Consider the following 18,110-nt stretch of genomic DNA (forward strand, 5'->3'; position numbering starts at 1 on the left):
TACAACTTGTTTTTGTCATTTTTTGAATTCCATTTCACTGTCCTTAACTTGATTGCGTTTTTGAGATGACGCTAATAGCTGCTGACGTATCGAAAATCCACCAGGGAGGATGCCATCTGCGGCTTTCTGTCTCTCAAGAAATAATTTGTGCAGCTTGTGTTTACTTGGATGAGTAATATACATGTGCCAGAACTGTAATCCGCGAAACACCGGTATGCAAGTTGCTCATTTATTTCCAAGTATAGCGCCATCTGACATGTTCTTAATGACACTGAGGATGTCCTGCGGGAGCAGCCTGAGATTAAGATGATTATGTTATTGCTCATTAGTTTCATTTGAGACACACAAGAAAAGTATGAAAATGATCCATTGTAAATGGTGGATGAGTATGAGAAGATCATCTTTGTTGACTCATCTCTAATTATTGAGAATATTTCAGAGACTTTGTTAAGCTGCGAAACAAAATGTCCAGGATGTCGATGCAATTCTGGCCATCTGGGTAAAGGCAGGCCATGGAAACCATGAGCAATGGAGGAAATTTTAACAGGCCCGAGACGACTGGTTTGGAATAAACACAGACTTCAATCCTCAAAGTCTCCTAGGACAGAAGGATTCATTCAGGGACATTCTTTCCTATAATATAATATAATGTAGTTTATATAATGTGATTGAAGTAATAGGGATTTTAAAGGGGTATTTTTAGTTTGGGTGAAGATTACTAGGGGAGCTGCAGAAAGGAGAAGAGGAGAAAGGAACAGAAGATGAAAGGAGAAGAGTATGATGGAGGAGAGGATGGGCAGGGTAAAACTGGATTACACCCTTGCACAGAGAAAGAGAGGGATTATCCAGCCTCTGAAAGAGGAGAAGAGTCAGCGGATTACGCAGATAACGAAGAGGAGTGGTGAAGGGATTACGCCGATGAGAGCTGGATTCTACAATAATCCCTTCAGAAAAAACAACATTTTATCGACTGCCAAACACACTAGCGCTGATTGTTGTTAATATATTCCTCCATAACCTCATCCACTCATTGCCTGAAATTCATTTGCCATTAGATCATAATGCAGTTCTAATCTCACTTTACAGTAAAATTCTTGTCTTGTTTTCCAGTCGACATTTAATATAAACGGTGCTTCATTCACTATCTCTCCGTGCGCCTCTATCTAGTGTCAGCCCCCCCCTCCTTTCTTGTTAAGAGTGAGCCAGATCTAATTTAAGAGATCGTGGTTATATAAGGCAGATGGTCAGGAGGTCAGCTGTGTGTGTGTGTCTGTCAGAGACAAAAAGAAAGAAAAGAGGCTGCATGCTTTTGAATGAAAAAATACAATTCAAGACTGCAGGAAGGTAAGGAAGAGACAGGAAGATACATCTAAACAGAAGAATAATGAAAAGGGAGCGGAAACGTCCGTATATTTACCCCGAGGGAGGTGTGTTTTGACAACGCTGCACAAACACTGCTGGAAAGATTGATTTTTCTCATGCTGTAAAAGTAAAACACAATGCATAAAGGAGGCAAAGTCTGAGGAATAAACATGGTTCATGATAGGGACATCATGCAATATAAAGGGCCATAAATGTATATATAAAAAAAACGCAGAAGAGAGATTATAGACTGAAAGAAAGCAGAGGATAGAAGGAGTGGCCGCGCAGGAGGGGGTGACAAAGCTTTCTTTCAGCTTCCGTGTTTCCGCTGTTCCACTAACCTACTTACCATAATCTCTTCTCTCCTCATTTCATAATGGAGACTCCCTGGTTACATCATATTCCTTCTATCTTCCGCACACTTTCGCACGTCCTGTTATTACATCCCCCACATTATTGCCATTATTAGATTTGGCTTCCTGAAGTAAAGTCAGTCTCCCTTCCTTCAACATGTTGCTCTCGGTCAACCTCAACTCGTCTACAAGATGTTCACAATTTTTTTTTTTTTTTTTGATAGCATTCTTTGAGATGTAAGAAGGGTTTTATGCCATTCAAAAATATTTGCCCAGCACCCACCAGTGATCATGTAGCCTATAAGAGCTCCCAAATGTGCATTATGGGTTACATCATGCATTTACCCATCAGATGAGTTTTTATTTCAGTATACAGTCTGTATTTAAAAGCTTGTGTATACATGTGTCATAATTAGGACTGTCAAACAATTAATCGCGATTAATCGCATCCAAAATAAAATTTTGTATATATGTATATATTGTATATATAAATAAAATATATGTGGGTGCACTGTGTATAATTATTTCATATATAAATACACATACATGCTTGTATAGATTTATATATAATTTATATTATATTTAGATATTTTATATATGAATAATATTTTTTTCTTAAAGTCCCCATGAACCGGAAGTTGCAAACGATTTTTCTCCAGTGCTGTGACGTATTTCCAAGTGAAACGGAATGGGCTATATGCACGCATAAGTTCCGCATTTGACGTAAGGATGCTCGTCCATTTCCGGTTGTGTAGATTAAAGCGGAGGAAAACCGGAGAAAACGGGATTATGGCAGAGTCTTCAATATTTACTGTCCTCCCGTCTTTGAAACGAAACGTACATACGTTTAGATGTAATTTTATATATAGTTATGTTTATTTAATATAATTTTAAAAAGAAGCATAAACACAACGAGGGTTGTCTGTTTTATCTGTTTTTGTGACTAACGTTTCATTAGTATAACCATGGAGTATAAAATTCAATATAAATTCTCGGTATTGCATTGGACTCTATGATCGGCGGAAGTTATCGAGCATCCCTAATGCTTCACCGGAAATAACGCCGTGCATAGAGCCCATTGAACAGAGGGCAGGGTTTTACTCTAGGGCTCCTCATCTCCATCTCTCGCTCATAGCAAACTAACGGTTTGAGGGGAGTGGTTAAGCGTTTCCCCACCCAAACTGTGAAACCTACGTCATCAGAAAAAGAAACCGTTCCAGACCGGAAGTAACTTTTCAGATTTTGATTAAAGATTACTAAGGTAAAACATTTTTTTAATATATATTCACTTGCACGGATTAATTGTTCACCACAAGACTAGTAATATGCGCTAGCAAAGTAAATAGGTTCAATTTTGATTTCACTGGGACTTTAAATATACATGCATATGTGTGTATTTATATATACAAAATAATTATACACAGTGCACCCACATATTATGTAAACACAAACTTTTATTTTGGATGCGATTAATCGTTTGACAGCCCTAGTCATAATGTCCATGGTTCTTTCCCTTTTGTCAGCATTAAACGCTGCATATGATTAAATGAAGAGAAAAAGAGCCATTTTAATTATTAACATCAAAAATTGACCTATAAAACTTTAAAACTTAAACATCTCTGCTCAACGTTTATACTTCTATACCATTTAATGAAAATATGATTTGGCAAAACTTATGACACTGAGTTCTTCCTTGGATTATTTTCTTTGGTTTGTTGTATTCTTATACATATATGCTTAAAGAATAATTGATTTTGAGGTGTTGTGGCTTGGATTTCAGTTGGCTGTAATTTAGGCAACCATTTAACTAACCTGGAGTTAAAATTCATACACAACTGCAAAATATCCAACTAACCATGGAAATTTGTGAAAAATATAGCCTAGTAAAATCTCACTAGATAACCCCCCAGGAACCATAATTGTAGCATACAGATCTCTCCCTTTTTTAAGAAAAACACTCACTAAAATAACTATGTTGGACTGGTCTGTTTTAAACCAATAAAAAGCTATCTTTCTCTGACCTAATTTTGAATTATTTGACTATTTATTACAATTGTGTTGAAAGCCGGAGTATAGCAGTCAAGTAAAGCACGTTTGCTTCTGTGAGGAAGGAAAAGAATGCTGTGATTTTTTTTTTTCTTCAGTAGGCGCTATGCTGAAATTGCTAAATATTGCAGCCGCAGGAACCGCGAGCCCGCGAGAGATTCCCACGATACTGTTGTGACACACTGCCACACTTTCCCACGCGCGCTCGAGCTCTGGCACACGGATCCTCCTTAAAGCGCGTGCCCGAGTGCGGGAGCGCGCTTCGCTGCCTGGGGGCACTAGGCGGGCCAGTGGAGCGAGATCATGTGAGAGTCCACGCGCCGAAAGTAGCACAGACGCAGAGAGAGGGAAAGAGTAGAGGGCATCATTTTATCACATAGCCGACAGTGCGCGCATTTACGCAGGGGGAAAAAGCATGAAGCGGAATTTACTTTGAACTACCAGATGAGAAGAACAAGTAGGCTGTGCAATAACTTATTAGGTTAAGTTGTTTTTGTTTTTTTACAACTGCTCTGTTTTGGAGTTTTCAATTTTTCACCTGAGTTTTACTTTCGGCGCTGTTCAAATGTGCTGGAGTTATATTATCATTCGCAGATAATATATCATCAAAATGAGAGGTAAGTTAAAGCAAATGCATTTATAGAAACAATATAAAATTGTTTAATGATAGGAAAAAACTGTCACTTTGACAGATGTGATTGTGTTGCTTAGGTGTTGCACGAACTGCGCAAAGTCCTAACGAAAGTAAGGCACGCGCAAGCGCGCAAAAATATCGCTCAGATAATTTGAAAGTTGCAATTGGTGGTTGTTTGTAACATGTTTCTTCACTACTTTGATTGTTTCTCGCCACTCAAACCGAATATAACCAGTACACGGAAATCATAAACTTTGCATAGCTCTGTTTGGTTTCTTCGCTTGCAAGCGTGAGAGTGAAGCGATGAACGTCATGTTGGAAACGTCTCTCTGTGTTGCCATGTCCGCTTTTTAAAAACCTCTGTGGGATTGTTTTACTTCTTTTCGTTTCATAATTATGGTCAGTTAATATTTTGTCATTTTTGACAGAATAGTCGCGCATAGGCTAAATTTGTAACCGCCTAGGCTACTTTTGCTGAAGGGATGTGCATGAAAGAGATATCATATTTAATAAGTTAGATGGTATGTGAAATATTTTGATTATTATTAAAGGGTTATATTTATTGAAATTACGTAATTTGTAGTAACAAACATAGACTTGAGTAGCTAATTAATGCCTTTTGGTTTCAGCTATTGTAAATAAGTAATTCTCTTTTCTACATTATTTGCATATTTTGAGTTTAAAAAGCAAGCTGCTTTTTATTATGTTTTATTATACCTGGTTGCTTGTTTTTCCTGCTAGATTTGGCAACAATCGTCTCAATGTAGTTACTGTTACCTGCCGCTAAGCGCACCTCATTATGTAAGAATTAAACAACGTGTTTGAAAATGCTTAAAAATATAATAATCATTAGGTGCTTACTGCTGTTATTTGAACTGCATGCTTACTTATTGGAAAGTTGAAATACTGAATTATAGTTGTGCGTAAAGTTGATAGCCTATATGTCTTTGGTCACGTAGGCTATAAGCTCTTAACCGCCATGTTGAACTTGGAGCTCCGCTGAATGTTTGTGTCTTTATCGTGAAAAGGCTTATCAGTAAGTTCAGGGGAGATCTCTGCATGTCAGTGTGTGATTGTGAGCTGTTGGGGCACAGGGAATGGGGGTGTATCTGCTGTGTGTTGTTGTTTTTCAGTCTCAGCATGGCCGCCGGTCTGATTGTCTTTCTGCTCCAATGACCTACTTCTGTCATTGATGATTACACATCATATTACATCACTGATAGATCAGGGCGCGAATTGGTCAGTTTTAATATCTGTTAACTTTTTTCCATATTGGCATCTTAACCTTTACCCAGTGCTGCATCTCGGGATGCCAAACAGTATGATGGCAAACTGTTTACTAAACCTGAAATGCTGAATGAAGGAAACAGCGCCTGCGCTGGTGCGAATGCGTAACAATAAGGGCTCAGTCAAGTTTAGTTGCGTGTGCTTTGATATATTAGCTAACTTTAATAGATTGTAATAGTGTATTTTTTATATCCTAGTAATATTCTGTAATTAGTTATGTTTATGTATTGACACTGGGATGTACAGACTTTTGTTAGTTGAAATTCCCAAAATGTGCTGAATGGAAAATAAGTAGAATTGACAAAATGTGCAGAGATGTAGCAAAATGAAATTAAATGGCTATTATTTATTCAGTATGTTTCTTTTGACTTTATCCATGATCCAGAGGAAAGACACTCTTCTATATGCAGAGTGCTGTAACTTTTAAGCCACCATGGCTTTGAAGACTTAGGCAATGAGCCTTCTATAAATGAATTCTGAGCAGCTTAATGCAGTGGCACTTTGACACCTACCCATGGACTTTCCATTTATTTAAACCACAACTTAAGCCCAGGCAATAGGAGAATGTGACCAGCCACTTGATCTACAGTATAAGGGATTAAAATCTCCTTTTGCTAGAAAAAGTCAAGATTTTTATTTTTAGAATGGAGAGAAACAATAAGTGCATTATAATTGTTACACACCTTATGGTTTTTTAGTTTACATGTATTTAAAATAAAAATGTATTTTTTTGTCATGACTCATGGCTCATTAGTGATAATGACCAACCAATTTTCATCTTAATATTTTCATACACATTTTTCTAAAAAATCCTATTTTATTTTTGAATGAGGCTTGTATTGTTTCCTAATCCCATCAGGCATCAAGATAATTAATGCCCATCAAGAGTCACCTTACACTCCCTATCAGCTCCTGTTTTTCAACTTGGTATTGTTACTTATACCAACGAATTACTCAATCCCTCTGTGCATATTTAAAGAGTCTTGTGGTGTCATTCCACAATCTCAATTTACTTTGTATAGGTAGGTCACTTTTAAGTGATGTGTGGGAGAGGAAAAATCATGACTGCTGACCACAAAACTGCTGTGAAATCTCACATGTGTATAAGTGAATGCAAATGGGACCCTGTTTGCATGTGATCAGAGCAAACTTGCTGGTGGGGACGCAGAGCAGGCTCCAAAATGCACTAGTCTGCACACAAATCTCACACAGGTTAGGTTAGTTAAGCACTCTTATGCAAATGCAAAGTGCAAGGTAAACGGGACCTTTAGACGTTGCCGAACAAAGTTGTTTGATTATTTGAGATAAAAGGGCAAAGTCTCTGCATTTGTCTTGGGTTTTTCCCAGCATCACGCAGTAATACTGCTGACTGGTGTTCGATGGACTGACATACTGACTAAGTGACATAGAGTGGCCAAAAGAGAGGAGATAAGAAGAGCTAGATTACTAACCCCATCTTGCCCTGATAAACATAGCACTCTAATAAATCTCCTCTTAATTAGTTTTTCGTCAATCTGACCGCATTTCTCCTCCAGCTTGTATAGCAGTCCTAAACAAACAAGAGCTGTTTGATTATACTTTTCATTTAACTAAGTGTTTATGGGTGATTGGCTTGATACTGTATGTTATGAATAATTGTGACAACCTTTCGTTTGTCTTTTATACATATAGGCTATGACTAAGGTTCCTGACTGTATTATGAAAACAACAGGCAGGCATCTTTTTTGTGATTGTGAAATATTTAGTTACTGATAAATTTATTTTGATTTTCATTAATAAATTGGCCAGAATTATTGATATTATGGCAAAAAGCCACTTCATATTTCAGCCATACTTCCTTTGTAGTCAGTTCAGTGCGCTTTTACCTGTCATTTTACTATGCGACTCACAATATGAGAGGTTTTGTTTTGCAGTGTGTGTGTAAAAACACACCTGACGCATAGCATGGGAAAACTCAATAGGCTAGGTAAAACTTAAAAGGCTTGATAAGTTCAACCTCCAGTAACCATGCACAGAAGCCATAGCTTAAAAATAGTTTTATGTGAGTGCTCCGAGACAGCTGGGACTGTGCTCAAATTCTTGACGGCCTGCCACATGTTGAGGGCAAGTGTAAGTTACAGGGCCCTTAATGAGTGTACTGTAGATATTTCAAGTGTGCAAAAGTCATAAATCAAGCCCATGCCATTACATAAAATGCGCCTCTTGATCTTACGTCTCCGATTAAAAAGTTTAATCAGAGTTGTTTTTAGTGGCTGTTTTTGAAAATGACTGTTTTTCCTGATAATATGATGGTCTTTGATTTTGTGGTTCCACCTTAAACATGCCAAGAGGGGTAAAAAAAAAGGAAAAACAAAAAATGTAATCAGATTACAGCGCTTGCGAGGCTACCGCACAAGCGCCTCCCTCGGCTCAGTAGGAAAGTGTGTCAGTAGAACAGCTAAGCCACATAGCCTGACCATGCTACGCAGGTGAGTGGCATGTGAGCGGGCGAGTCAGAATCAAAGCTACTCTGTCACGAGCCAATGGGAACGTGGGAGGGGCGGGAGGGAGGAATGCTCGTCACTGCGTTGCTAGGGTGATCTCCTCTGAATGGGTGTGTTCGTGGAATGTTGCCAGACAGCAGTTATATAACAAAGGGAGGGTGGGGGCCAGGGGCTCAGAATGGGGTAGAAGGAAAGAGAGCGAACGAAAAAGAATGAATATGTTCCATTTAATAATTTCACTGGCATATTACATTATGGAATAAACTTTATTTTTCTCCTCAATGTTTGAAAATGACTTGAAGAGATTGTGTTTATCAACTTAGCTTCTGGAAATGTCAGGCAGACGTGTCTCTCCTTCTCTCTCTCTTTTTTCCCCACACTCGACCTCCATTGCTCCCACATGTGACGCACGCATCAGCTAGCATTCGGCCCGAAGTGTGAGTCCTCATGTCATTATCCCTGGATGGCCGGTTCTCTCTTTGTCACAACACATTAGCCGTTACCTAAGATATTGCGTCATTGCGTAAAACGTATTACTGACATTTCCTACATCAAGTTCACCTGAGAGGACAGTGTTCCCTGGAAATAACCTTTATTGGATGGGATCCATCCTGAATCATTTGACTCGTCTGCAATACGTGCTTGTTGTTAACCATAGGTCCCTGCAGATAAATGCTATCGACCTGCTATTCTGGGATGGCGCTTCTACTTAGATAAACAGTATAATGAAAAGACCAGCTTGTTTTAATGGGATGTAGAGGACTTACTTGTGCACATTTTGTTGTGTATATACTCAGTTTTGTTTGGTTCTAAAGCACTCTTTGCACTCAAAGGCGCTATTCATGAACCTGCACCTGTTTATAATTCCCACACAGAGCATCACAATCCGCTTAATTCCTGCACAACTATGCCAAGCAGAGAGCAAGCTTTGTTAATAAATCTGTTTTTGATTCCGTGGTGCAAGGACTTGTGTTATTATTTCATCCTGAGTGGGTTAAAACCTTGAGTCTTTGAATATGTGCTGTAGCGCTTGACCCCGCTCATTGTGCGTTAGCTGTTCATTATTATTATTGAAAGAATATGACACTAGCAAAGTTTCCACGTCACTGTGAGAGTCAAACCAGACCTCCGGGCTTTGTGTCGGCCTATATTTCTTTTTTAATGCTATTGAACGATTGCTCAAAGATCAATGTGTCAAACAAAGAACGCTGCTGTAGCTCTCTGTAGATCTGTTATGTAGATAGTGGCTGGGTTTCAATGCTTTGAGCCAGGACTCTTCTATAGGCTGTGTGCAGGATAACTCTAGCTAATGTTTCAACCACTTCTCCCTCTCTTAGCTCAAATCGAAGTAATCCCCTGCAAGATTTGCGGGGACAAGTCATCGGGCATCCACTATGGGGTGATCACTTGTGAAGGCTGCAAGGTAAGTGAGCATCCTTTGAGACATCTTTCCTTTTGCTCAATAAGGCTTAAAGGATTAGTTCACCCAAAAACAACGATTCTATCATATTTACTCAGCCTCATGTCATTCAAAATGTGTCTTTCTTCTGCGCGACACAAATGATGATATTTTAAAGATTTTTGTCCATACAGTGATTGTCATAAGGACCTAAAGTAACTTTCATATGGACATAAAACAGACATTTTTAGAAATATCGTGTTCAACGGAAGAAAAAACTTTTGGATGAGACCTACATATCTTTCGTGTTTGTTTAAAAGTTTCTGTTGATCGGTTTTCCATGAAATATTCCCATTGCTTGAGGGAAAAATAACAATAAACAGTGTGTATACAAGACTTATTAAAATCTTGTAGAGGACCTTGTAGTTACACCCTGATGACGTCTTCATACTGTTCCCTGAAACGGTAAACAATACAACCTCTTTATCTGATTGGCTTTTTGACCAGTCAGAAATCTCAATCAGCTTGTATCCTTGATCAAAGGACACGTAGTGTGTGCCAGAGCTGATCTACTGTTTCAGACTCTCTGCACAAAAGTCTTTGCCAAATCTGAATTGAATCCCATTATTCAACCATGTTTTTTAACCACCAGGGCACATGGCATTAATAAATGATCATACAACTGCACTGGTAGCCGAGTCCATACAGAAAGTCCTTGAGATTTTACTATGCTTTGAAAAGAACGAGGTTTTAGAGTTAATTTGTAACCCTGATTTTATCCTTGAAATTTAATCCTTAATTGATTTACAAACATGGAGAAAATGGAAATGCAGCCTCTTGACTTCAGTTTTCTTCTTTTTTTCCCTCACTTTTTCATTCATAAAGGGCTTCTTCCGCCGAAGTCAGCAGAACAATGCGATATACTCCTGCTCGAGGCAGAGGAACTGTCTTATTGACCGAACCAATCGCAACCGTTGCCAGCACTGCCGCCTGCAGAAGTGTCTGGCACTGGGCATGAGCCGCGATGGTGAGTCTAATCTAAATTAAGGGAGTTTTCACTGGACTCAGAGTCTCCTTGAGTCCTATAAAACACAGATGTGGTCTCAGTGTGAATGTCATGACTTCGTATAGCCAATGGCAACTGGCTATATTTGGTATAATGTTTGGCCCGTTTTGTCAGTTCTTATCAACAATCAAATCTAACGCTGTCTTTGTTTCAACACCCTCTTTTTTTTCCTCTGCAGCGGTGAAGTTTGGCCGCATGTCAAAAAAGCAGCGTGACAGCCTCTACGCCGAGGTTCAGAAGCACCAGCAGTCCCAGGAGCGGGCAGGGGTTCTGAGCAATGGTGGACCCGGCCACGCTGGTGATGAGGCTGGGGAGAACGGGATCAGCCATGGCCGGGCTTACAGCCGGGGCTCCAGCACCACTCTTAGCGACCTGGATGACATAACCACGCTACCAGACGGTCTCCTGTTGGATCTGCCGCTCACACCGGAGGAAGCCGCCGACTACTGCAGCCTAGAGCTGCTGGGGGGAAGCGGTGGGAGCAGTTCGTCCTCCCAGAGTTCTCCTGAGCCCAGCAGACATGAGTTTAGTGACGTGACACACATCAAACACGAGTACCAGACCCTGCACGAGTCGGGACTCTTCACTCGCTCATTACTTAACCCACCTGAAGGCTGTTCATTGATGGAAATTGGTTAGTACACAGTGATATTAGGACTTTTATTTTAATTTGAACTACGGTTCAAAATTTTAGGATCATTAAGATTTTTTTATATAACTTGAAAGAAGGCTACCTTTGTTATCATAAATGCGGTTAAATCAGTAACACTGAGAACTATTTTTACAATTTATTACAAAGCTGAATTTTCAGCAGCCATTACTCCTTGATCCTTCATTAATCTTTCTAATATGCTGATTTGGTGCTGAATAAACATTTCTTATTATCAATGATGAAATAAGTAGTCGCTAGTATTTTTCTGGTAACATTATAAAAAGAAATTGAAATTATATCTAATACTATTTCTTTTGTAAAAAAAAAAAAAAAAAAAAAAAGAAGAATAAACTACTATAAAAACAAAATTAGTTGAAAATCAATCCATTTTAAATACTGAAAATGTAACATTTTTAAATATTTACTGTATATTATATAAATCTATCCCCTGACTGATGTTACTTACATAGTGACATAGTGGAGTAAAAGTACGATATTTGATTTTTCGTTATCCAGAAAAATAAAATAAAGTTGTTACTGTCCACCTCTGTATATAACTTGTAAATGGGGAAGTTACAATAGAGTGTACATTTTATTTTGAATTAAATAAATGTGATGAAATATATATATATATATATATATATATATATGATTATGATAAAATAAGATAAGTATGGGAAGTTTTGAGATTTTAATTTAAAAACCTAAAAAAATTTTTTTATTTTGGACATAAAATTATGCAGGATCATTCCTTTAGGAGTTTTTAAAGCCACAAAACACTCAGTATAAAAGCTTAGTATGCTGAGTGAATACAAAGCAAAATGTATAATAGTTTTTAATATTAACTTGTTAATGAGTATGTACATTTAAATATCCAATGTTGACTGATACTGATAAATTCAGTAAATATCACTAATATCTGCCAATATATCATATATCCCTATATGCTTTCCATAGTTAACAAACATTTTAAAGATGTTGTGCATGGTTAAATTGTATAAATGTATGTTTCCTTTAGAACGGATTACACAGAATGTGGTTAAATCCCACATCGAGACAAGTCAGTACAGCTCAGAAGAACTGAAGAGATTGGCTTGGACCCTCTATACACATGAGGAGATACGCGTCTACCAAAACAAGGTATGTCAACTGCCAATGAGATGCATCACATCTCTAATACCATGGGGTGTAACAGAAAGTTTTAAGATGTGTACATTGTGATCCTAGCAATTACCCAACCTCAAATTCCACGTAAATGAATTCCACAGAATACAATAATTTTTTTTAGCAGCCTAATTAAAAGTGGATTAAAAACCATGTCAAATGCTCATCATTATTGCGATCAGAATGTGGGTGGAAGTGTCTAACATGTATTTCTTTATCCAAGTCCACAGAGATGTTGTGGCAGCAGTGTGCTGTGCACATCACGAACGCCATCCAGTATGTGGTGGAGTTTGCCAAGCGTATCTCTGGATTCATGGACTTGTGTCAAAATGACCAGATTATCCTTCTAAAAGCAGGTCAGCATCAACTCTGTGCAAGACCGCAACCAAATCCACATTAGTGAAAACCTGCACTAAATACTCTTTAAGTGCCAAGTTTATATCTCTAGTTAAATCTTTTAATTCAGCATATTTATAGTATAATAGTTTGAGTTTAGACCATATGTATTCATAGTTTCTCATCTGTGTTCTGACAATGGCTCTTTGTTGTTTTCTCTCACCCTTTCTTCCCGTTTGTGTCCTCCCTTTGTGCATTGTGTGGTGTGCGTTTTACCCCATTTGTTATTTAAATGAAAACAAAAAACACTTTTTTTCTCTCTCTCTCTCTTTAAAACAACCATCATGCCATTCGATTGAATGTTGACATCACTATTTATCTGTGAAAATGATGACTGTTTTAATGAATCCTCAATTTGAAACCATTTTGTAATTTGTGCAATTAAAATCCCAATTGTTTTTTGTTTTCCTTTGTGTACGTGTGGAGCATTCTTTTGCCTCTCTCTTGCCTCTGCCTCCCTCTTTCCTGCCTTTCCTTTGTCCATCTTTTATGTGGCGCTGACCATCCAGGCTGCTTGGACGTGCTGTTGATCCGAATGTGTCGGGCCTACAACCCAATCAACAACACGCTGTTGTTCGATGGAAAATTCACGAGCCCGCAGCTATTTAAAGCGCTCGGTGAGTCTCCTCCCTAAACCTTTCACATAATTTAGCACCCTGTAGCATTGTAAAGGGCATTTTGGGTACTTGTGTGCAATTAACCTGAGCAATGGTACACCAAGTGCTGTTTAATCATATAATCAAGTCACGATTACTCTTTATTTTGACCTAAAGAAACATGGAATATACATTAAGTCAATTTCCATGTCAAGTTAGTTGGTTTACCTTTTCCTTTCTTTGTTGGGCCAATTACAATGTAATGATTTTTCTCTACGATTCTCTGTTGTTACTTTTGCTCTATTATTTATATATCGTATGTATTTTTCCTGTCTGTAGGCTGTGATGATCTGGTGAGTGCTGTGTTTGAGATGGCTAAAACCCTGAGCCGGCTACAGCTGTCTGAAGAGGAGATGGCTCTGTTTACCGCCACTGTGCTTCTGTCTCCAGGTAGTTTTGCTATAACATTCGTTTAAAGTAATCTTTAAGTTTTATTAGTCTTTACAGACATTTGAGTTTACTCCTCCACTAATTTATTTCATAGACCGACCTTGGTTGACAGATGCCCAGAAGGTGAAGAAACTTCAGGAGAAGGTCTATGTTGCGTTGCAACACTGGCTTCATAAAAGTGGTGCCAATGAGGACAAACTGTCTAAGGTACTGGGAAGAAATCCAAAGATTGAATGGAAAAGCAAGTTCATACTCTCACAGCTATTAAATGTGAGAAAATCAGGATATTCAAAATAAACATACAGTATGCCGTTAATAAATATAGCCATGCTTGTTAAATTTGACATTCTAACTGTTTTATATTATGTGTGAATTCTGAAAACTGATCAAAACCTTCTGAATTGACTGCAGAAGATTTGAACTACAAGAATTCACCTTCGCAAACGTCTTGTTTGGAATACTTTATAAATCAAATCAAGATGGGACATTTAACTAAAGTCAGTTGCATTCTTTTATGGTGAAATTTAATTCAGATTTAAATTATATTTTATACAAATGAGACTGACAGCCAAGCAAATTACCCAATAACTTGTCACACACATACCGTTCAAAGGTTTGAGGTCCGTAAGAATTTTTTTTTTTTTGAAAATGAAATTGATAAAAAAAAAAAAATTAAATGCATTTGAAATGATACTATTTTAAGTGTTCTATTTCAAATAAATGCTGTTCAAATAAATATAACAAAACATTTTTTACATTGACAATAAGATATGTTTTCTGAAGGATCATGTGATACTGAAGCCTGGAGTAATGGCACTGGAATTTCAAGTATTTATTACATTTTATAATATATTAAAACAGAAAACAGTTACTTTAAACTGTTTACTATTTTTTCAATAAAGTAAATGCAACCTTGGTGAGCATTAAAGAGCGTAATAGAAAAAAAATCATACCAACCCTAAACTTTTTGAACGGTACTATATAAAATTCATTAAAGTCCCTAATTCACCAAAAAAACACCAAAAAAAACCATTTACATTACAATATTACATATTTAATCTTTCAAATTAAATAAAAATATACAAAAAATATTTATTTGAGTCATCTGAAAGCCCTTTATTTTATTTTTACTTTTGTACCAACGAAGTTATGTAGGAAAATGTTATAACTGTCTTCTTTTTCAATTGATTCAACAGATGGTGTCCAAGTTACCCATGATGAAGTCCATTAGCAACCTCCATATTGATAAGCTGGAGTTTTTCCGCCTCCTTCACCCAGAAACGGCCTACAACTTCCCTGCTCTCTACAGAGAGGTTTTCTGCAGCGAGATCACTTTCCCAGACTCCACTGAGGGCTAACGTTCATTAAAGTGTCAAATTGGCTCTGATGAGAGAGAGAGAGAGAGAGAGAGAGAGAGACAGAGAGGGAGAGAAACATCAAGAAAGACAGGGAATGGAAATAGAAGGTAGATGTGTTTGAGAAAAACCAGCAACATACTGACAATCTTGCACATTACACTTTAGGTCTCCATCTGTATCCTCCCTCCTGATGGAGTGCTTCACTCCACTATTTGAACAGGACCCAGATTTCTTATGAGACACTTTTAAACGACAGCAGTCATTTAAGGTGCTAGTTTCCATTACTCATGTTACCGACATATAATGACTCAAACAGAGTACATGATACATGAAAGTGTACTCGATTAAACCTGGAGCCTAGATCTCCCTTAAAAATGAAGTGCTTGAAAAGTGGATATTTCCCTGGACCATTTTCCAAGTACTCTTAGGATAAGAACTATGAATGTAACCCAACTGACAAGTGGCAAAGCCTCAGGATTAAGACAGAATGTATTATGTATTCCTGCCCCATATGTAAAACAAGCTCTTGAGACTTGGTTACTGTAGAGAAACAGTTTTGAATCCGTGAGAAACTGTTTGATGGGACCAATGCATACACACCTGAGGTCGTAAACGCCACATGAGCACCTTCACGTTCACAGACTCAACACTAATGTGCAGCGCACACGTGCATGTGGTGTGTTGTCTTTTGAGCTCTTTATTTTTGCATATAAATTTAAAAGATGCAACTAAACTAACAAAAACCTCATCCTTAATACCCTTTCCCACACAAATGCCACTTGGATAAAGATATTAGATGATATTTTGATATCCTCATTTGATCAGAAACCACCTGTATGTAGAACGATAGATGTATTTGAGAATATATTTATAAACAGAGCCTGTAGATAGCGTATGTAGGCAGAGGACTAACTAAATCGAAAGTTGCACCTTGGAGTGAATGTTCTCAAGCCCCTTCAAAGACTTTCCAACCATACCTGTGGAATTCTGGGGCTGGAGTTGGAATTGGCATGAAAGGCGGACAGCACTTAAATACTCCACAAAAAAAGGACTTTGCAGGAGCGGGACTTTGCTGTCGCCCCACATTAGATGGCAGAAAGACAATGGCACTATGAGGGAGACTTTCTGAAGTCAGATTCTCCATGTGAGCGTGTGGCAAACCACTCAAACGGAGAACGCAAAGAACATTGAAGTAAGCTGCTGGAAGGAACCATATATTTTCAGAGACAACGGACAACCTGAGCTTGCCGTCAATCGCCAGGACACCGCGGAAATGACGAAATTCAGACTTTTTCTGTTTCAGCTGTGAGGAAAAGTGGATTTACAGGCCATACCTCATGCTTTGCATTGTGTCTGATGTGCGGATCAGTGTTCTGTTGTTGTGTGATTTGTTTTGTTTTTCCCCTTTATCCTTTGTGTTCACATATAGTACAACTATTGGTTGACAGAGTCATCAGCTACCCCCCTGAGTTAGGGAATACTATGGTTAGTTTGTGTTCCAAAACTTTGCAGTTCAATTCAAAGGACAAAAAAAAGTATGCTATCTGTCGGCGCAGTTTAATAGCAGCCTCCATTCTTCTGAGTCAAGAAGACAAGATTGGTCTCTCAGGGGAGATTTAGGAGTGGTCCAGAAAGCAGAATACCAACTGAAGCTCCAAGAAGGGCTTTTCAAAACCCCTCAGTGTCCAGTTCTAGCTTTCGTGAGATTACAGGGTATGAAATATCTTTCGATGGATTGATAAGTTTCCTGACAATTAAACTTAACAAGCTTGCCTAATGTTTCATGTTTGCACTGCTGGAACAGTGCCTAGCTGTAGATTTTATATAGTTGGTATAAAACACATTTTCTGGGTGCTTAATACAGTATCGTAATGTCTGCCCGTGCAATAATCAGTCTTTCCATTTTTAGTATTGACGGCCCTCACAAGCCAAGGATCTCCTTGGATTTCATAAGCACTCCAGATCATTTAACACCTCCTCGCTAAGTTCTGTCAAAGTTTTCTTTATTTTTTTACTCTTTTCTAGTATTAACTGACTTTAATTGACGTGTGAAGGCGGGGAAAGATTGTAACAAGGTGCAATTACTTTGTAAAAACCATTTCGATTTTTGTGGAGTGTAACTCGCAGCCCTGCAAACTGCCACAAGCGTCCGCCCCGTCCTTGAGGGTAGTTCTGGAAGTGTGCGTTTACATCTACACTCAGTCACTCAGGGAGATAGCTGGGTTCTCTGTCCTAAAATGTCTTCTTCAGTTAGCCTAGCAAGACACCTTGCACCAAATAGAAGACCTTAAACCTTGATCACTGTGTACGGTAACTTTTCTTGTGAATGTTAATTGCAGAAGTATCAAAGACTTTTACCCCTGTCTTATATCAGTGCTATTGGAGATCTTTCTCAGTTTGAATTGGTTAAAAAAAAAGAATAGGATCAAAGCTATATTAAGGATGAATACAATCTTTGAATCTAGTGTTGTTGTGTTTTATATTTGTTTATTTTTGTGATATTTTCTTTCTTCATTTCGGTAATTTTCTGTAACGTTTTCTCACCCGTCTAGTGTCATCCTTTGTCTTGAAGAATTAAAATCCTATTTTTTTTAAAAGAGCATTTTTAAGCAGGAAGTCCTCCAAAAGAGTCTTTATTCTTTGCCATGATCCTTCTGTGGTTGTTTCAGTTTTAACTTCATTTTTAAGTAAATAAATCATATTATAGATTTTAAGGAATATAATTTTATATGTTATGGGTACAGAGGATAAAACAAACATTAAAGAGTAATTATTGTACAATGAGGATGGATCACATGGATTACAGAATGTAATAAAGGTCTTTTTACTTTATACCGAGTGTTTTGTGGCTTTAAAAACTCCTA

The 18,110-nt window shown here is 37.9% G+C and overlaps 1 protein-coding gene across 2 annotated transcripts; it reads left to right on the forward strand.

Annotated features, from left to right (window-relative positions):
• The first annotated feature begins 4,050 nt into the window (after positions 1-4,050).
• On the forward strand, positions 4,051-18,078 carry rorca (RAR-related orphan receptor C a). Of its 2 annotated transcripts, none has more exons than XM_039676944.2 (10): positions 4,051-4,378; positions 9,503-9,588; positions 10,450-10,591; positions 10,809-11,264; positions 12,301-12,422; positions 12,670-12,802; positions 13,352-13,459; positions 13,778-13,888; positions 13,983-14,095; positions 15,085-18,078. In XM_039676944.2, the coding sequence occupies exons 1-10, from the start codon at positions 4,372-4,374 to the stop codon at positions 15,244-15,246; spliced, it is 1,440 nt and encodes a 479-aa protein (XP_039532878.2). In that variant the 5' UTR covers positions 4,051-4,371; the 3' UTR covers positions 15,247-18,078. The 2 variants fall into 2 exon arrangements, with proteins under 2 accessions (XP_039532878.2, XP_088975862.1); XM_089119736.1 differs by lacking the exon at positions 4,051-4,378 and adding an exon at positions 5,152-5,196.
• Positions 18,079-18,110: the final 32 nt, after the last annotated feature.

The sequence above is a fragment of the Pimephales promelas genome, chromosome 14 (assembly GCF_988280905.1).
Source record: "Pimephales promelas chromosome 14, fPimPro1.hap1.1, whole genome shotgun sequence".
NCBI classification, from domain to species: domain Eukaryota; kingdom Metazoa; phylum Chordata; class Actinopteri; order Cypriniformes; family Leuciscidae; genus Pimephales; species Pimephales promelas.

Coding starts and splice junctions, on each gene's coding strand:
- rorca (XM_039676944.2), top strand. Junction 9,589..10,449: donor TCACTTGTGAAGGCTGCAAG/GTAAGTGAGCAT, acceptor TCATTCATAAAG/GGCTTCTTCCGCCGAAGTCA. Junction 12,803..13,351: donor GATTATCCTTCTAAAAGCAG/GTCAGCATCAAC, acceptor CTGACCATCCAG/GCTGCTTGGACGTGCTGTTG.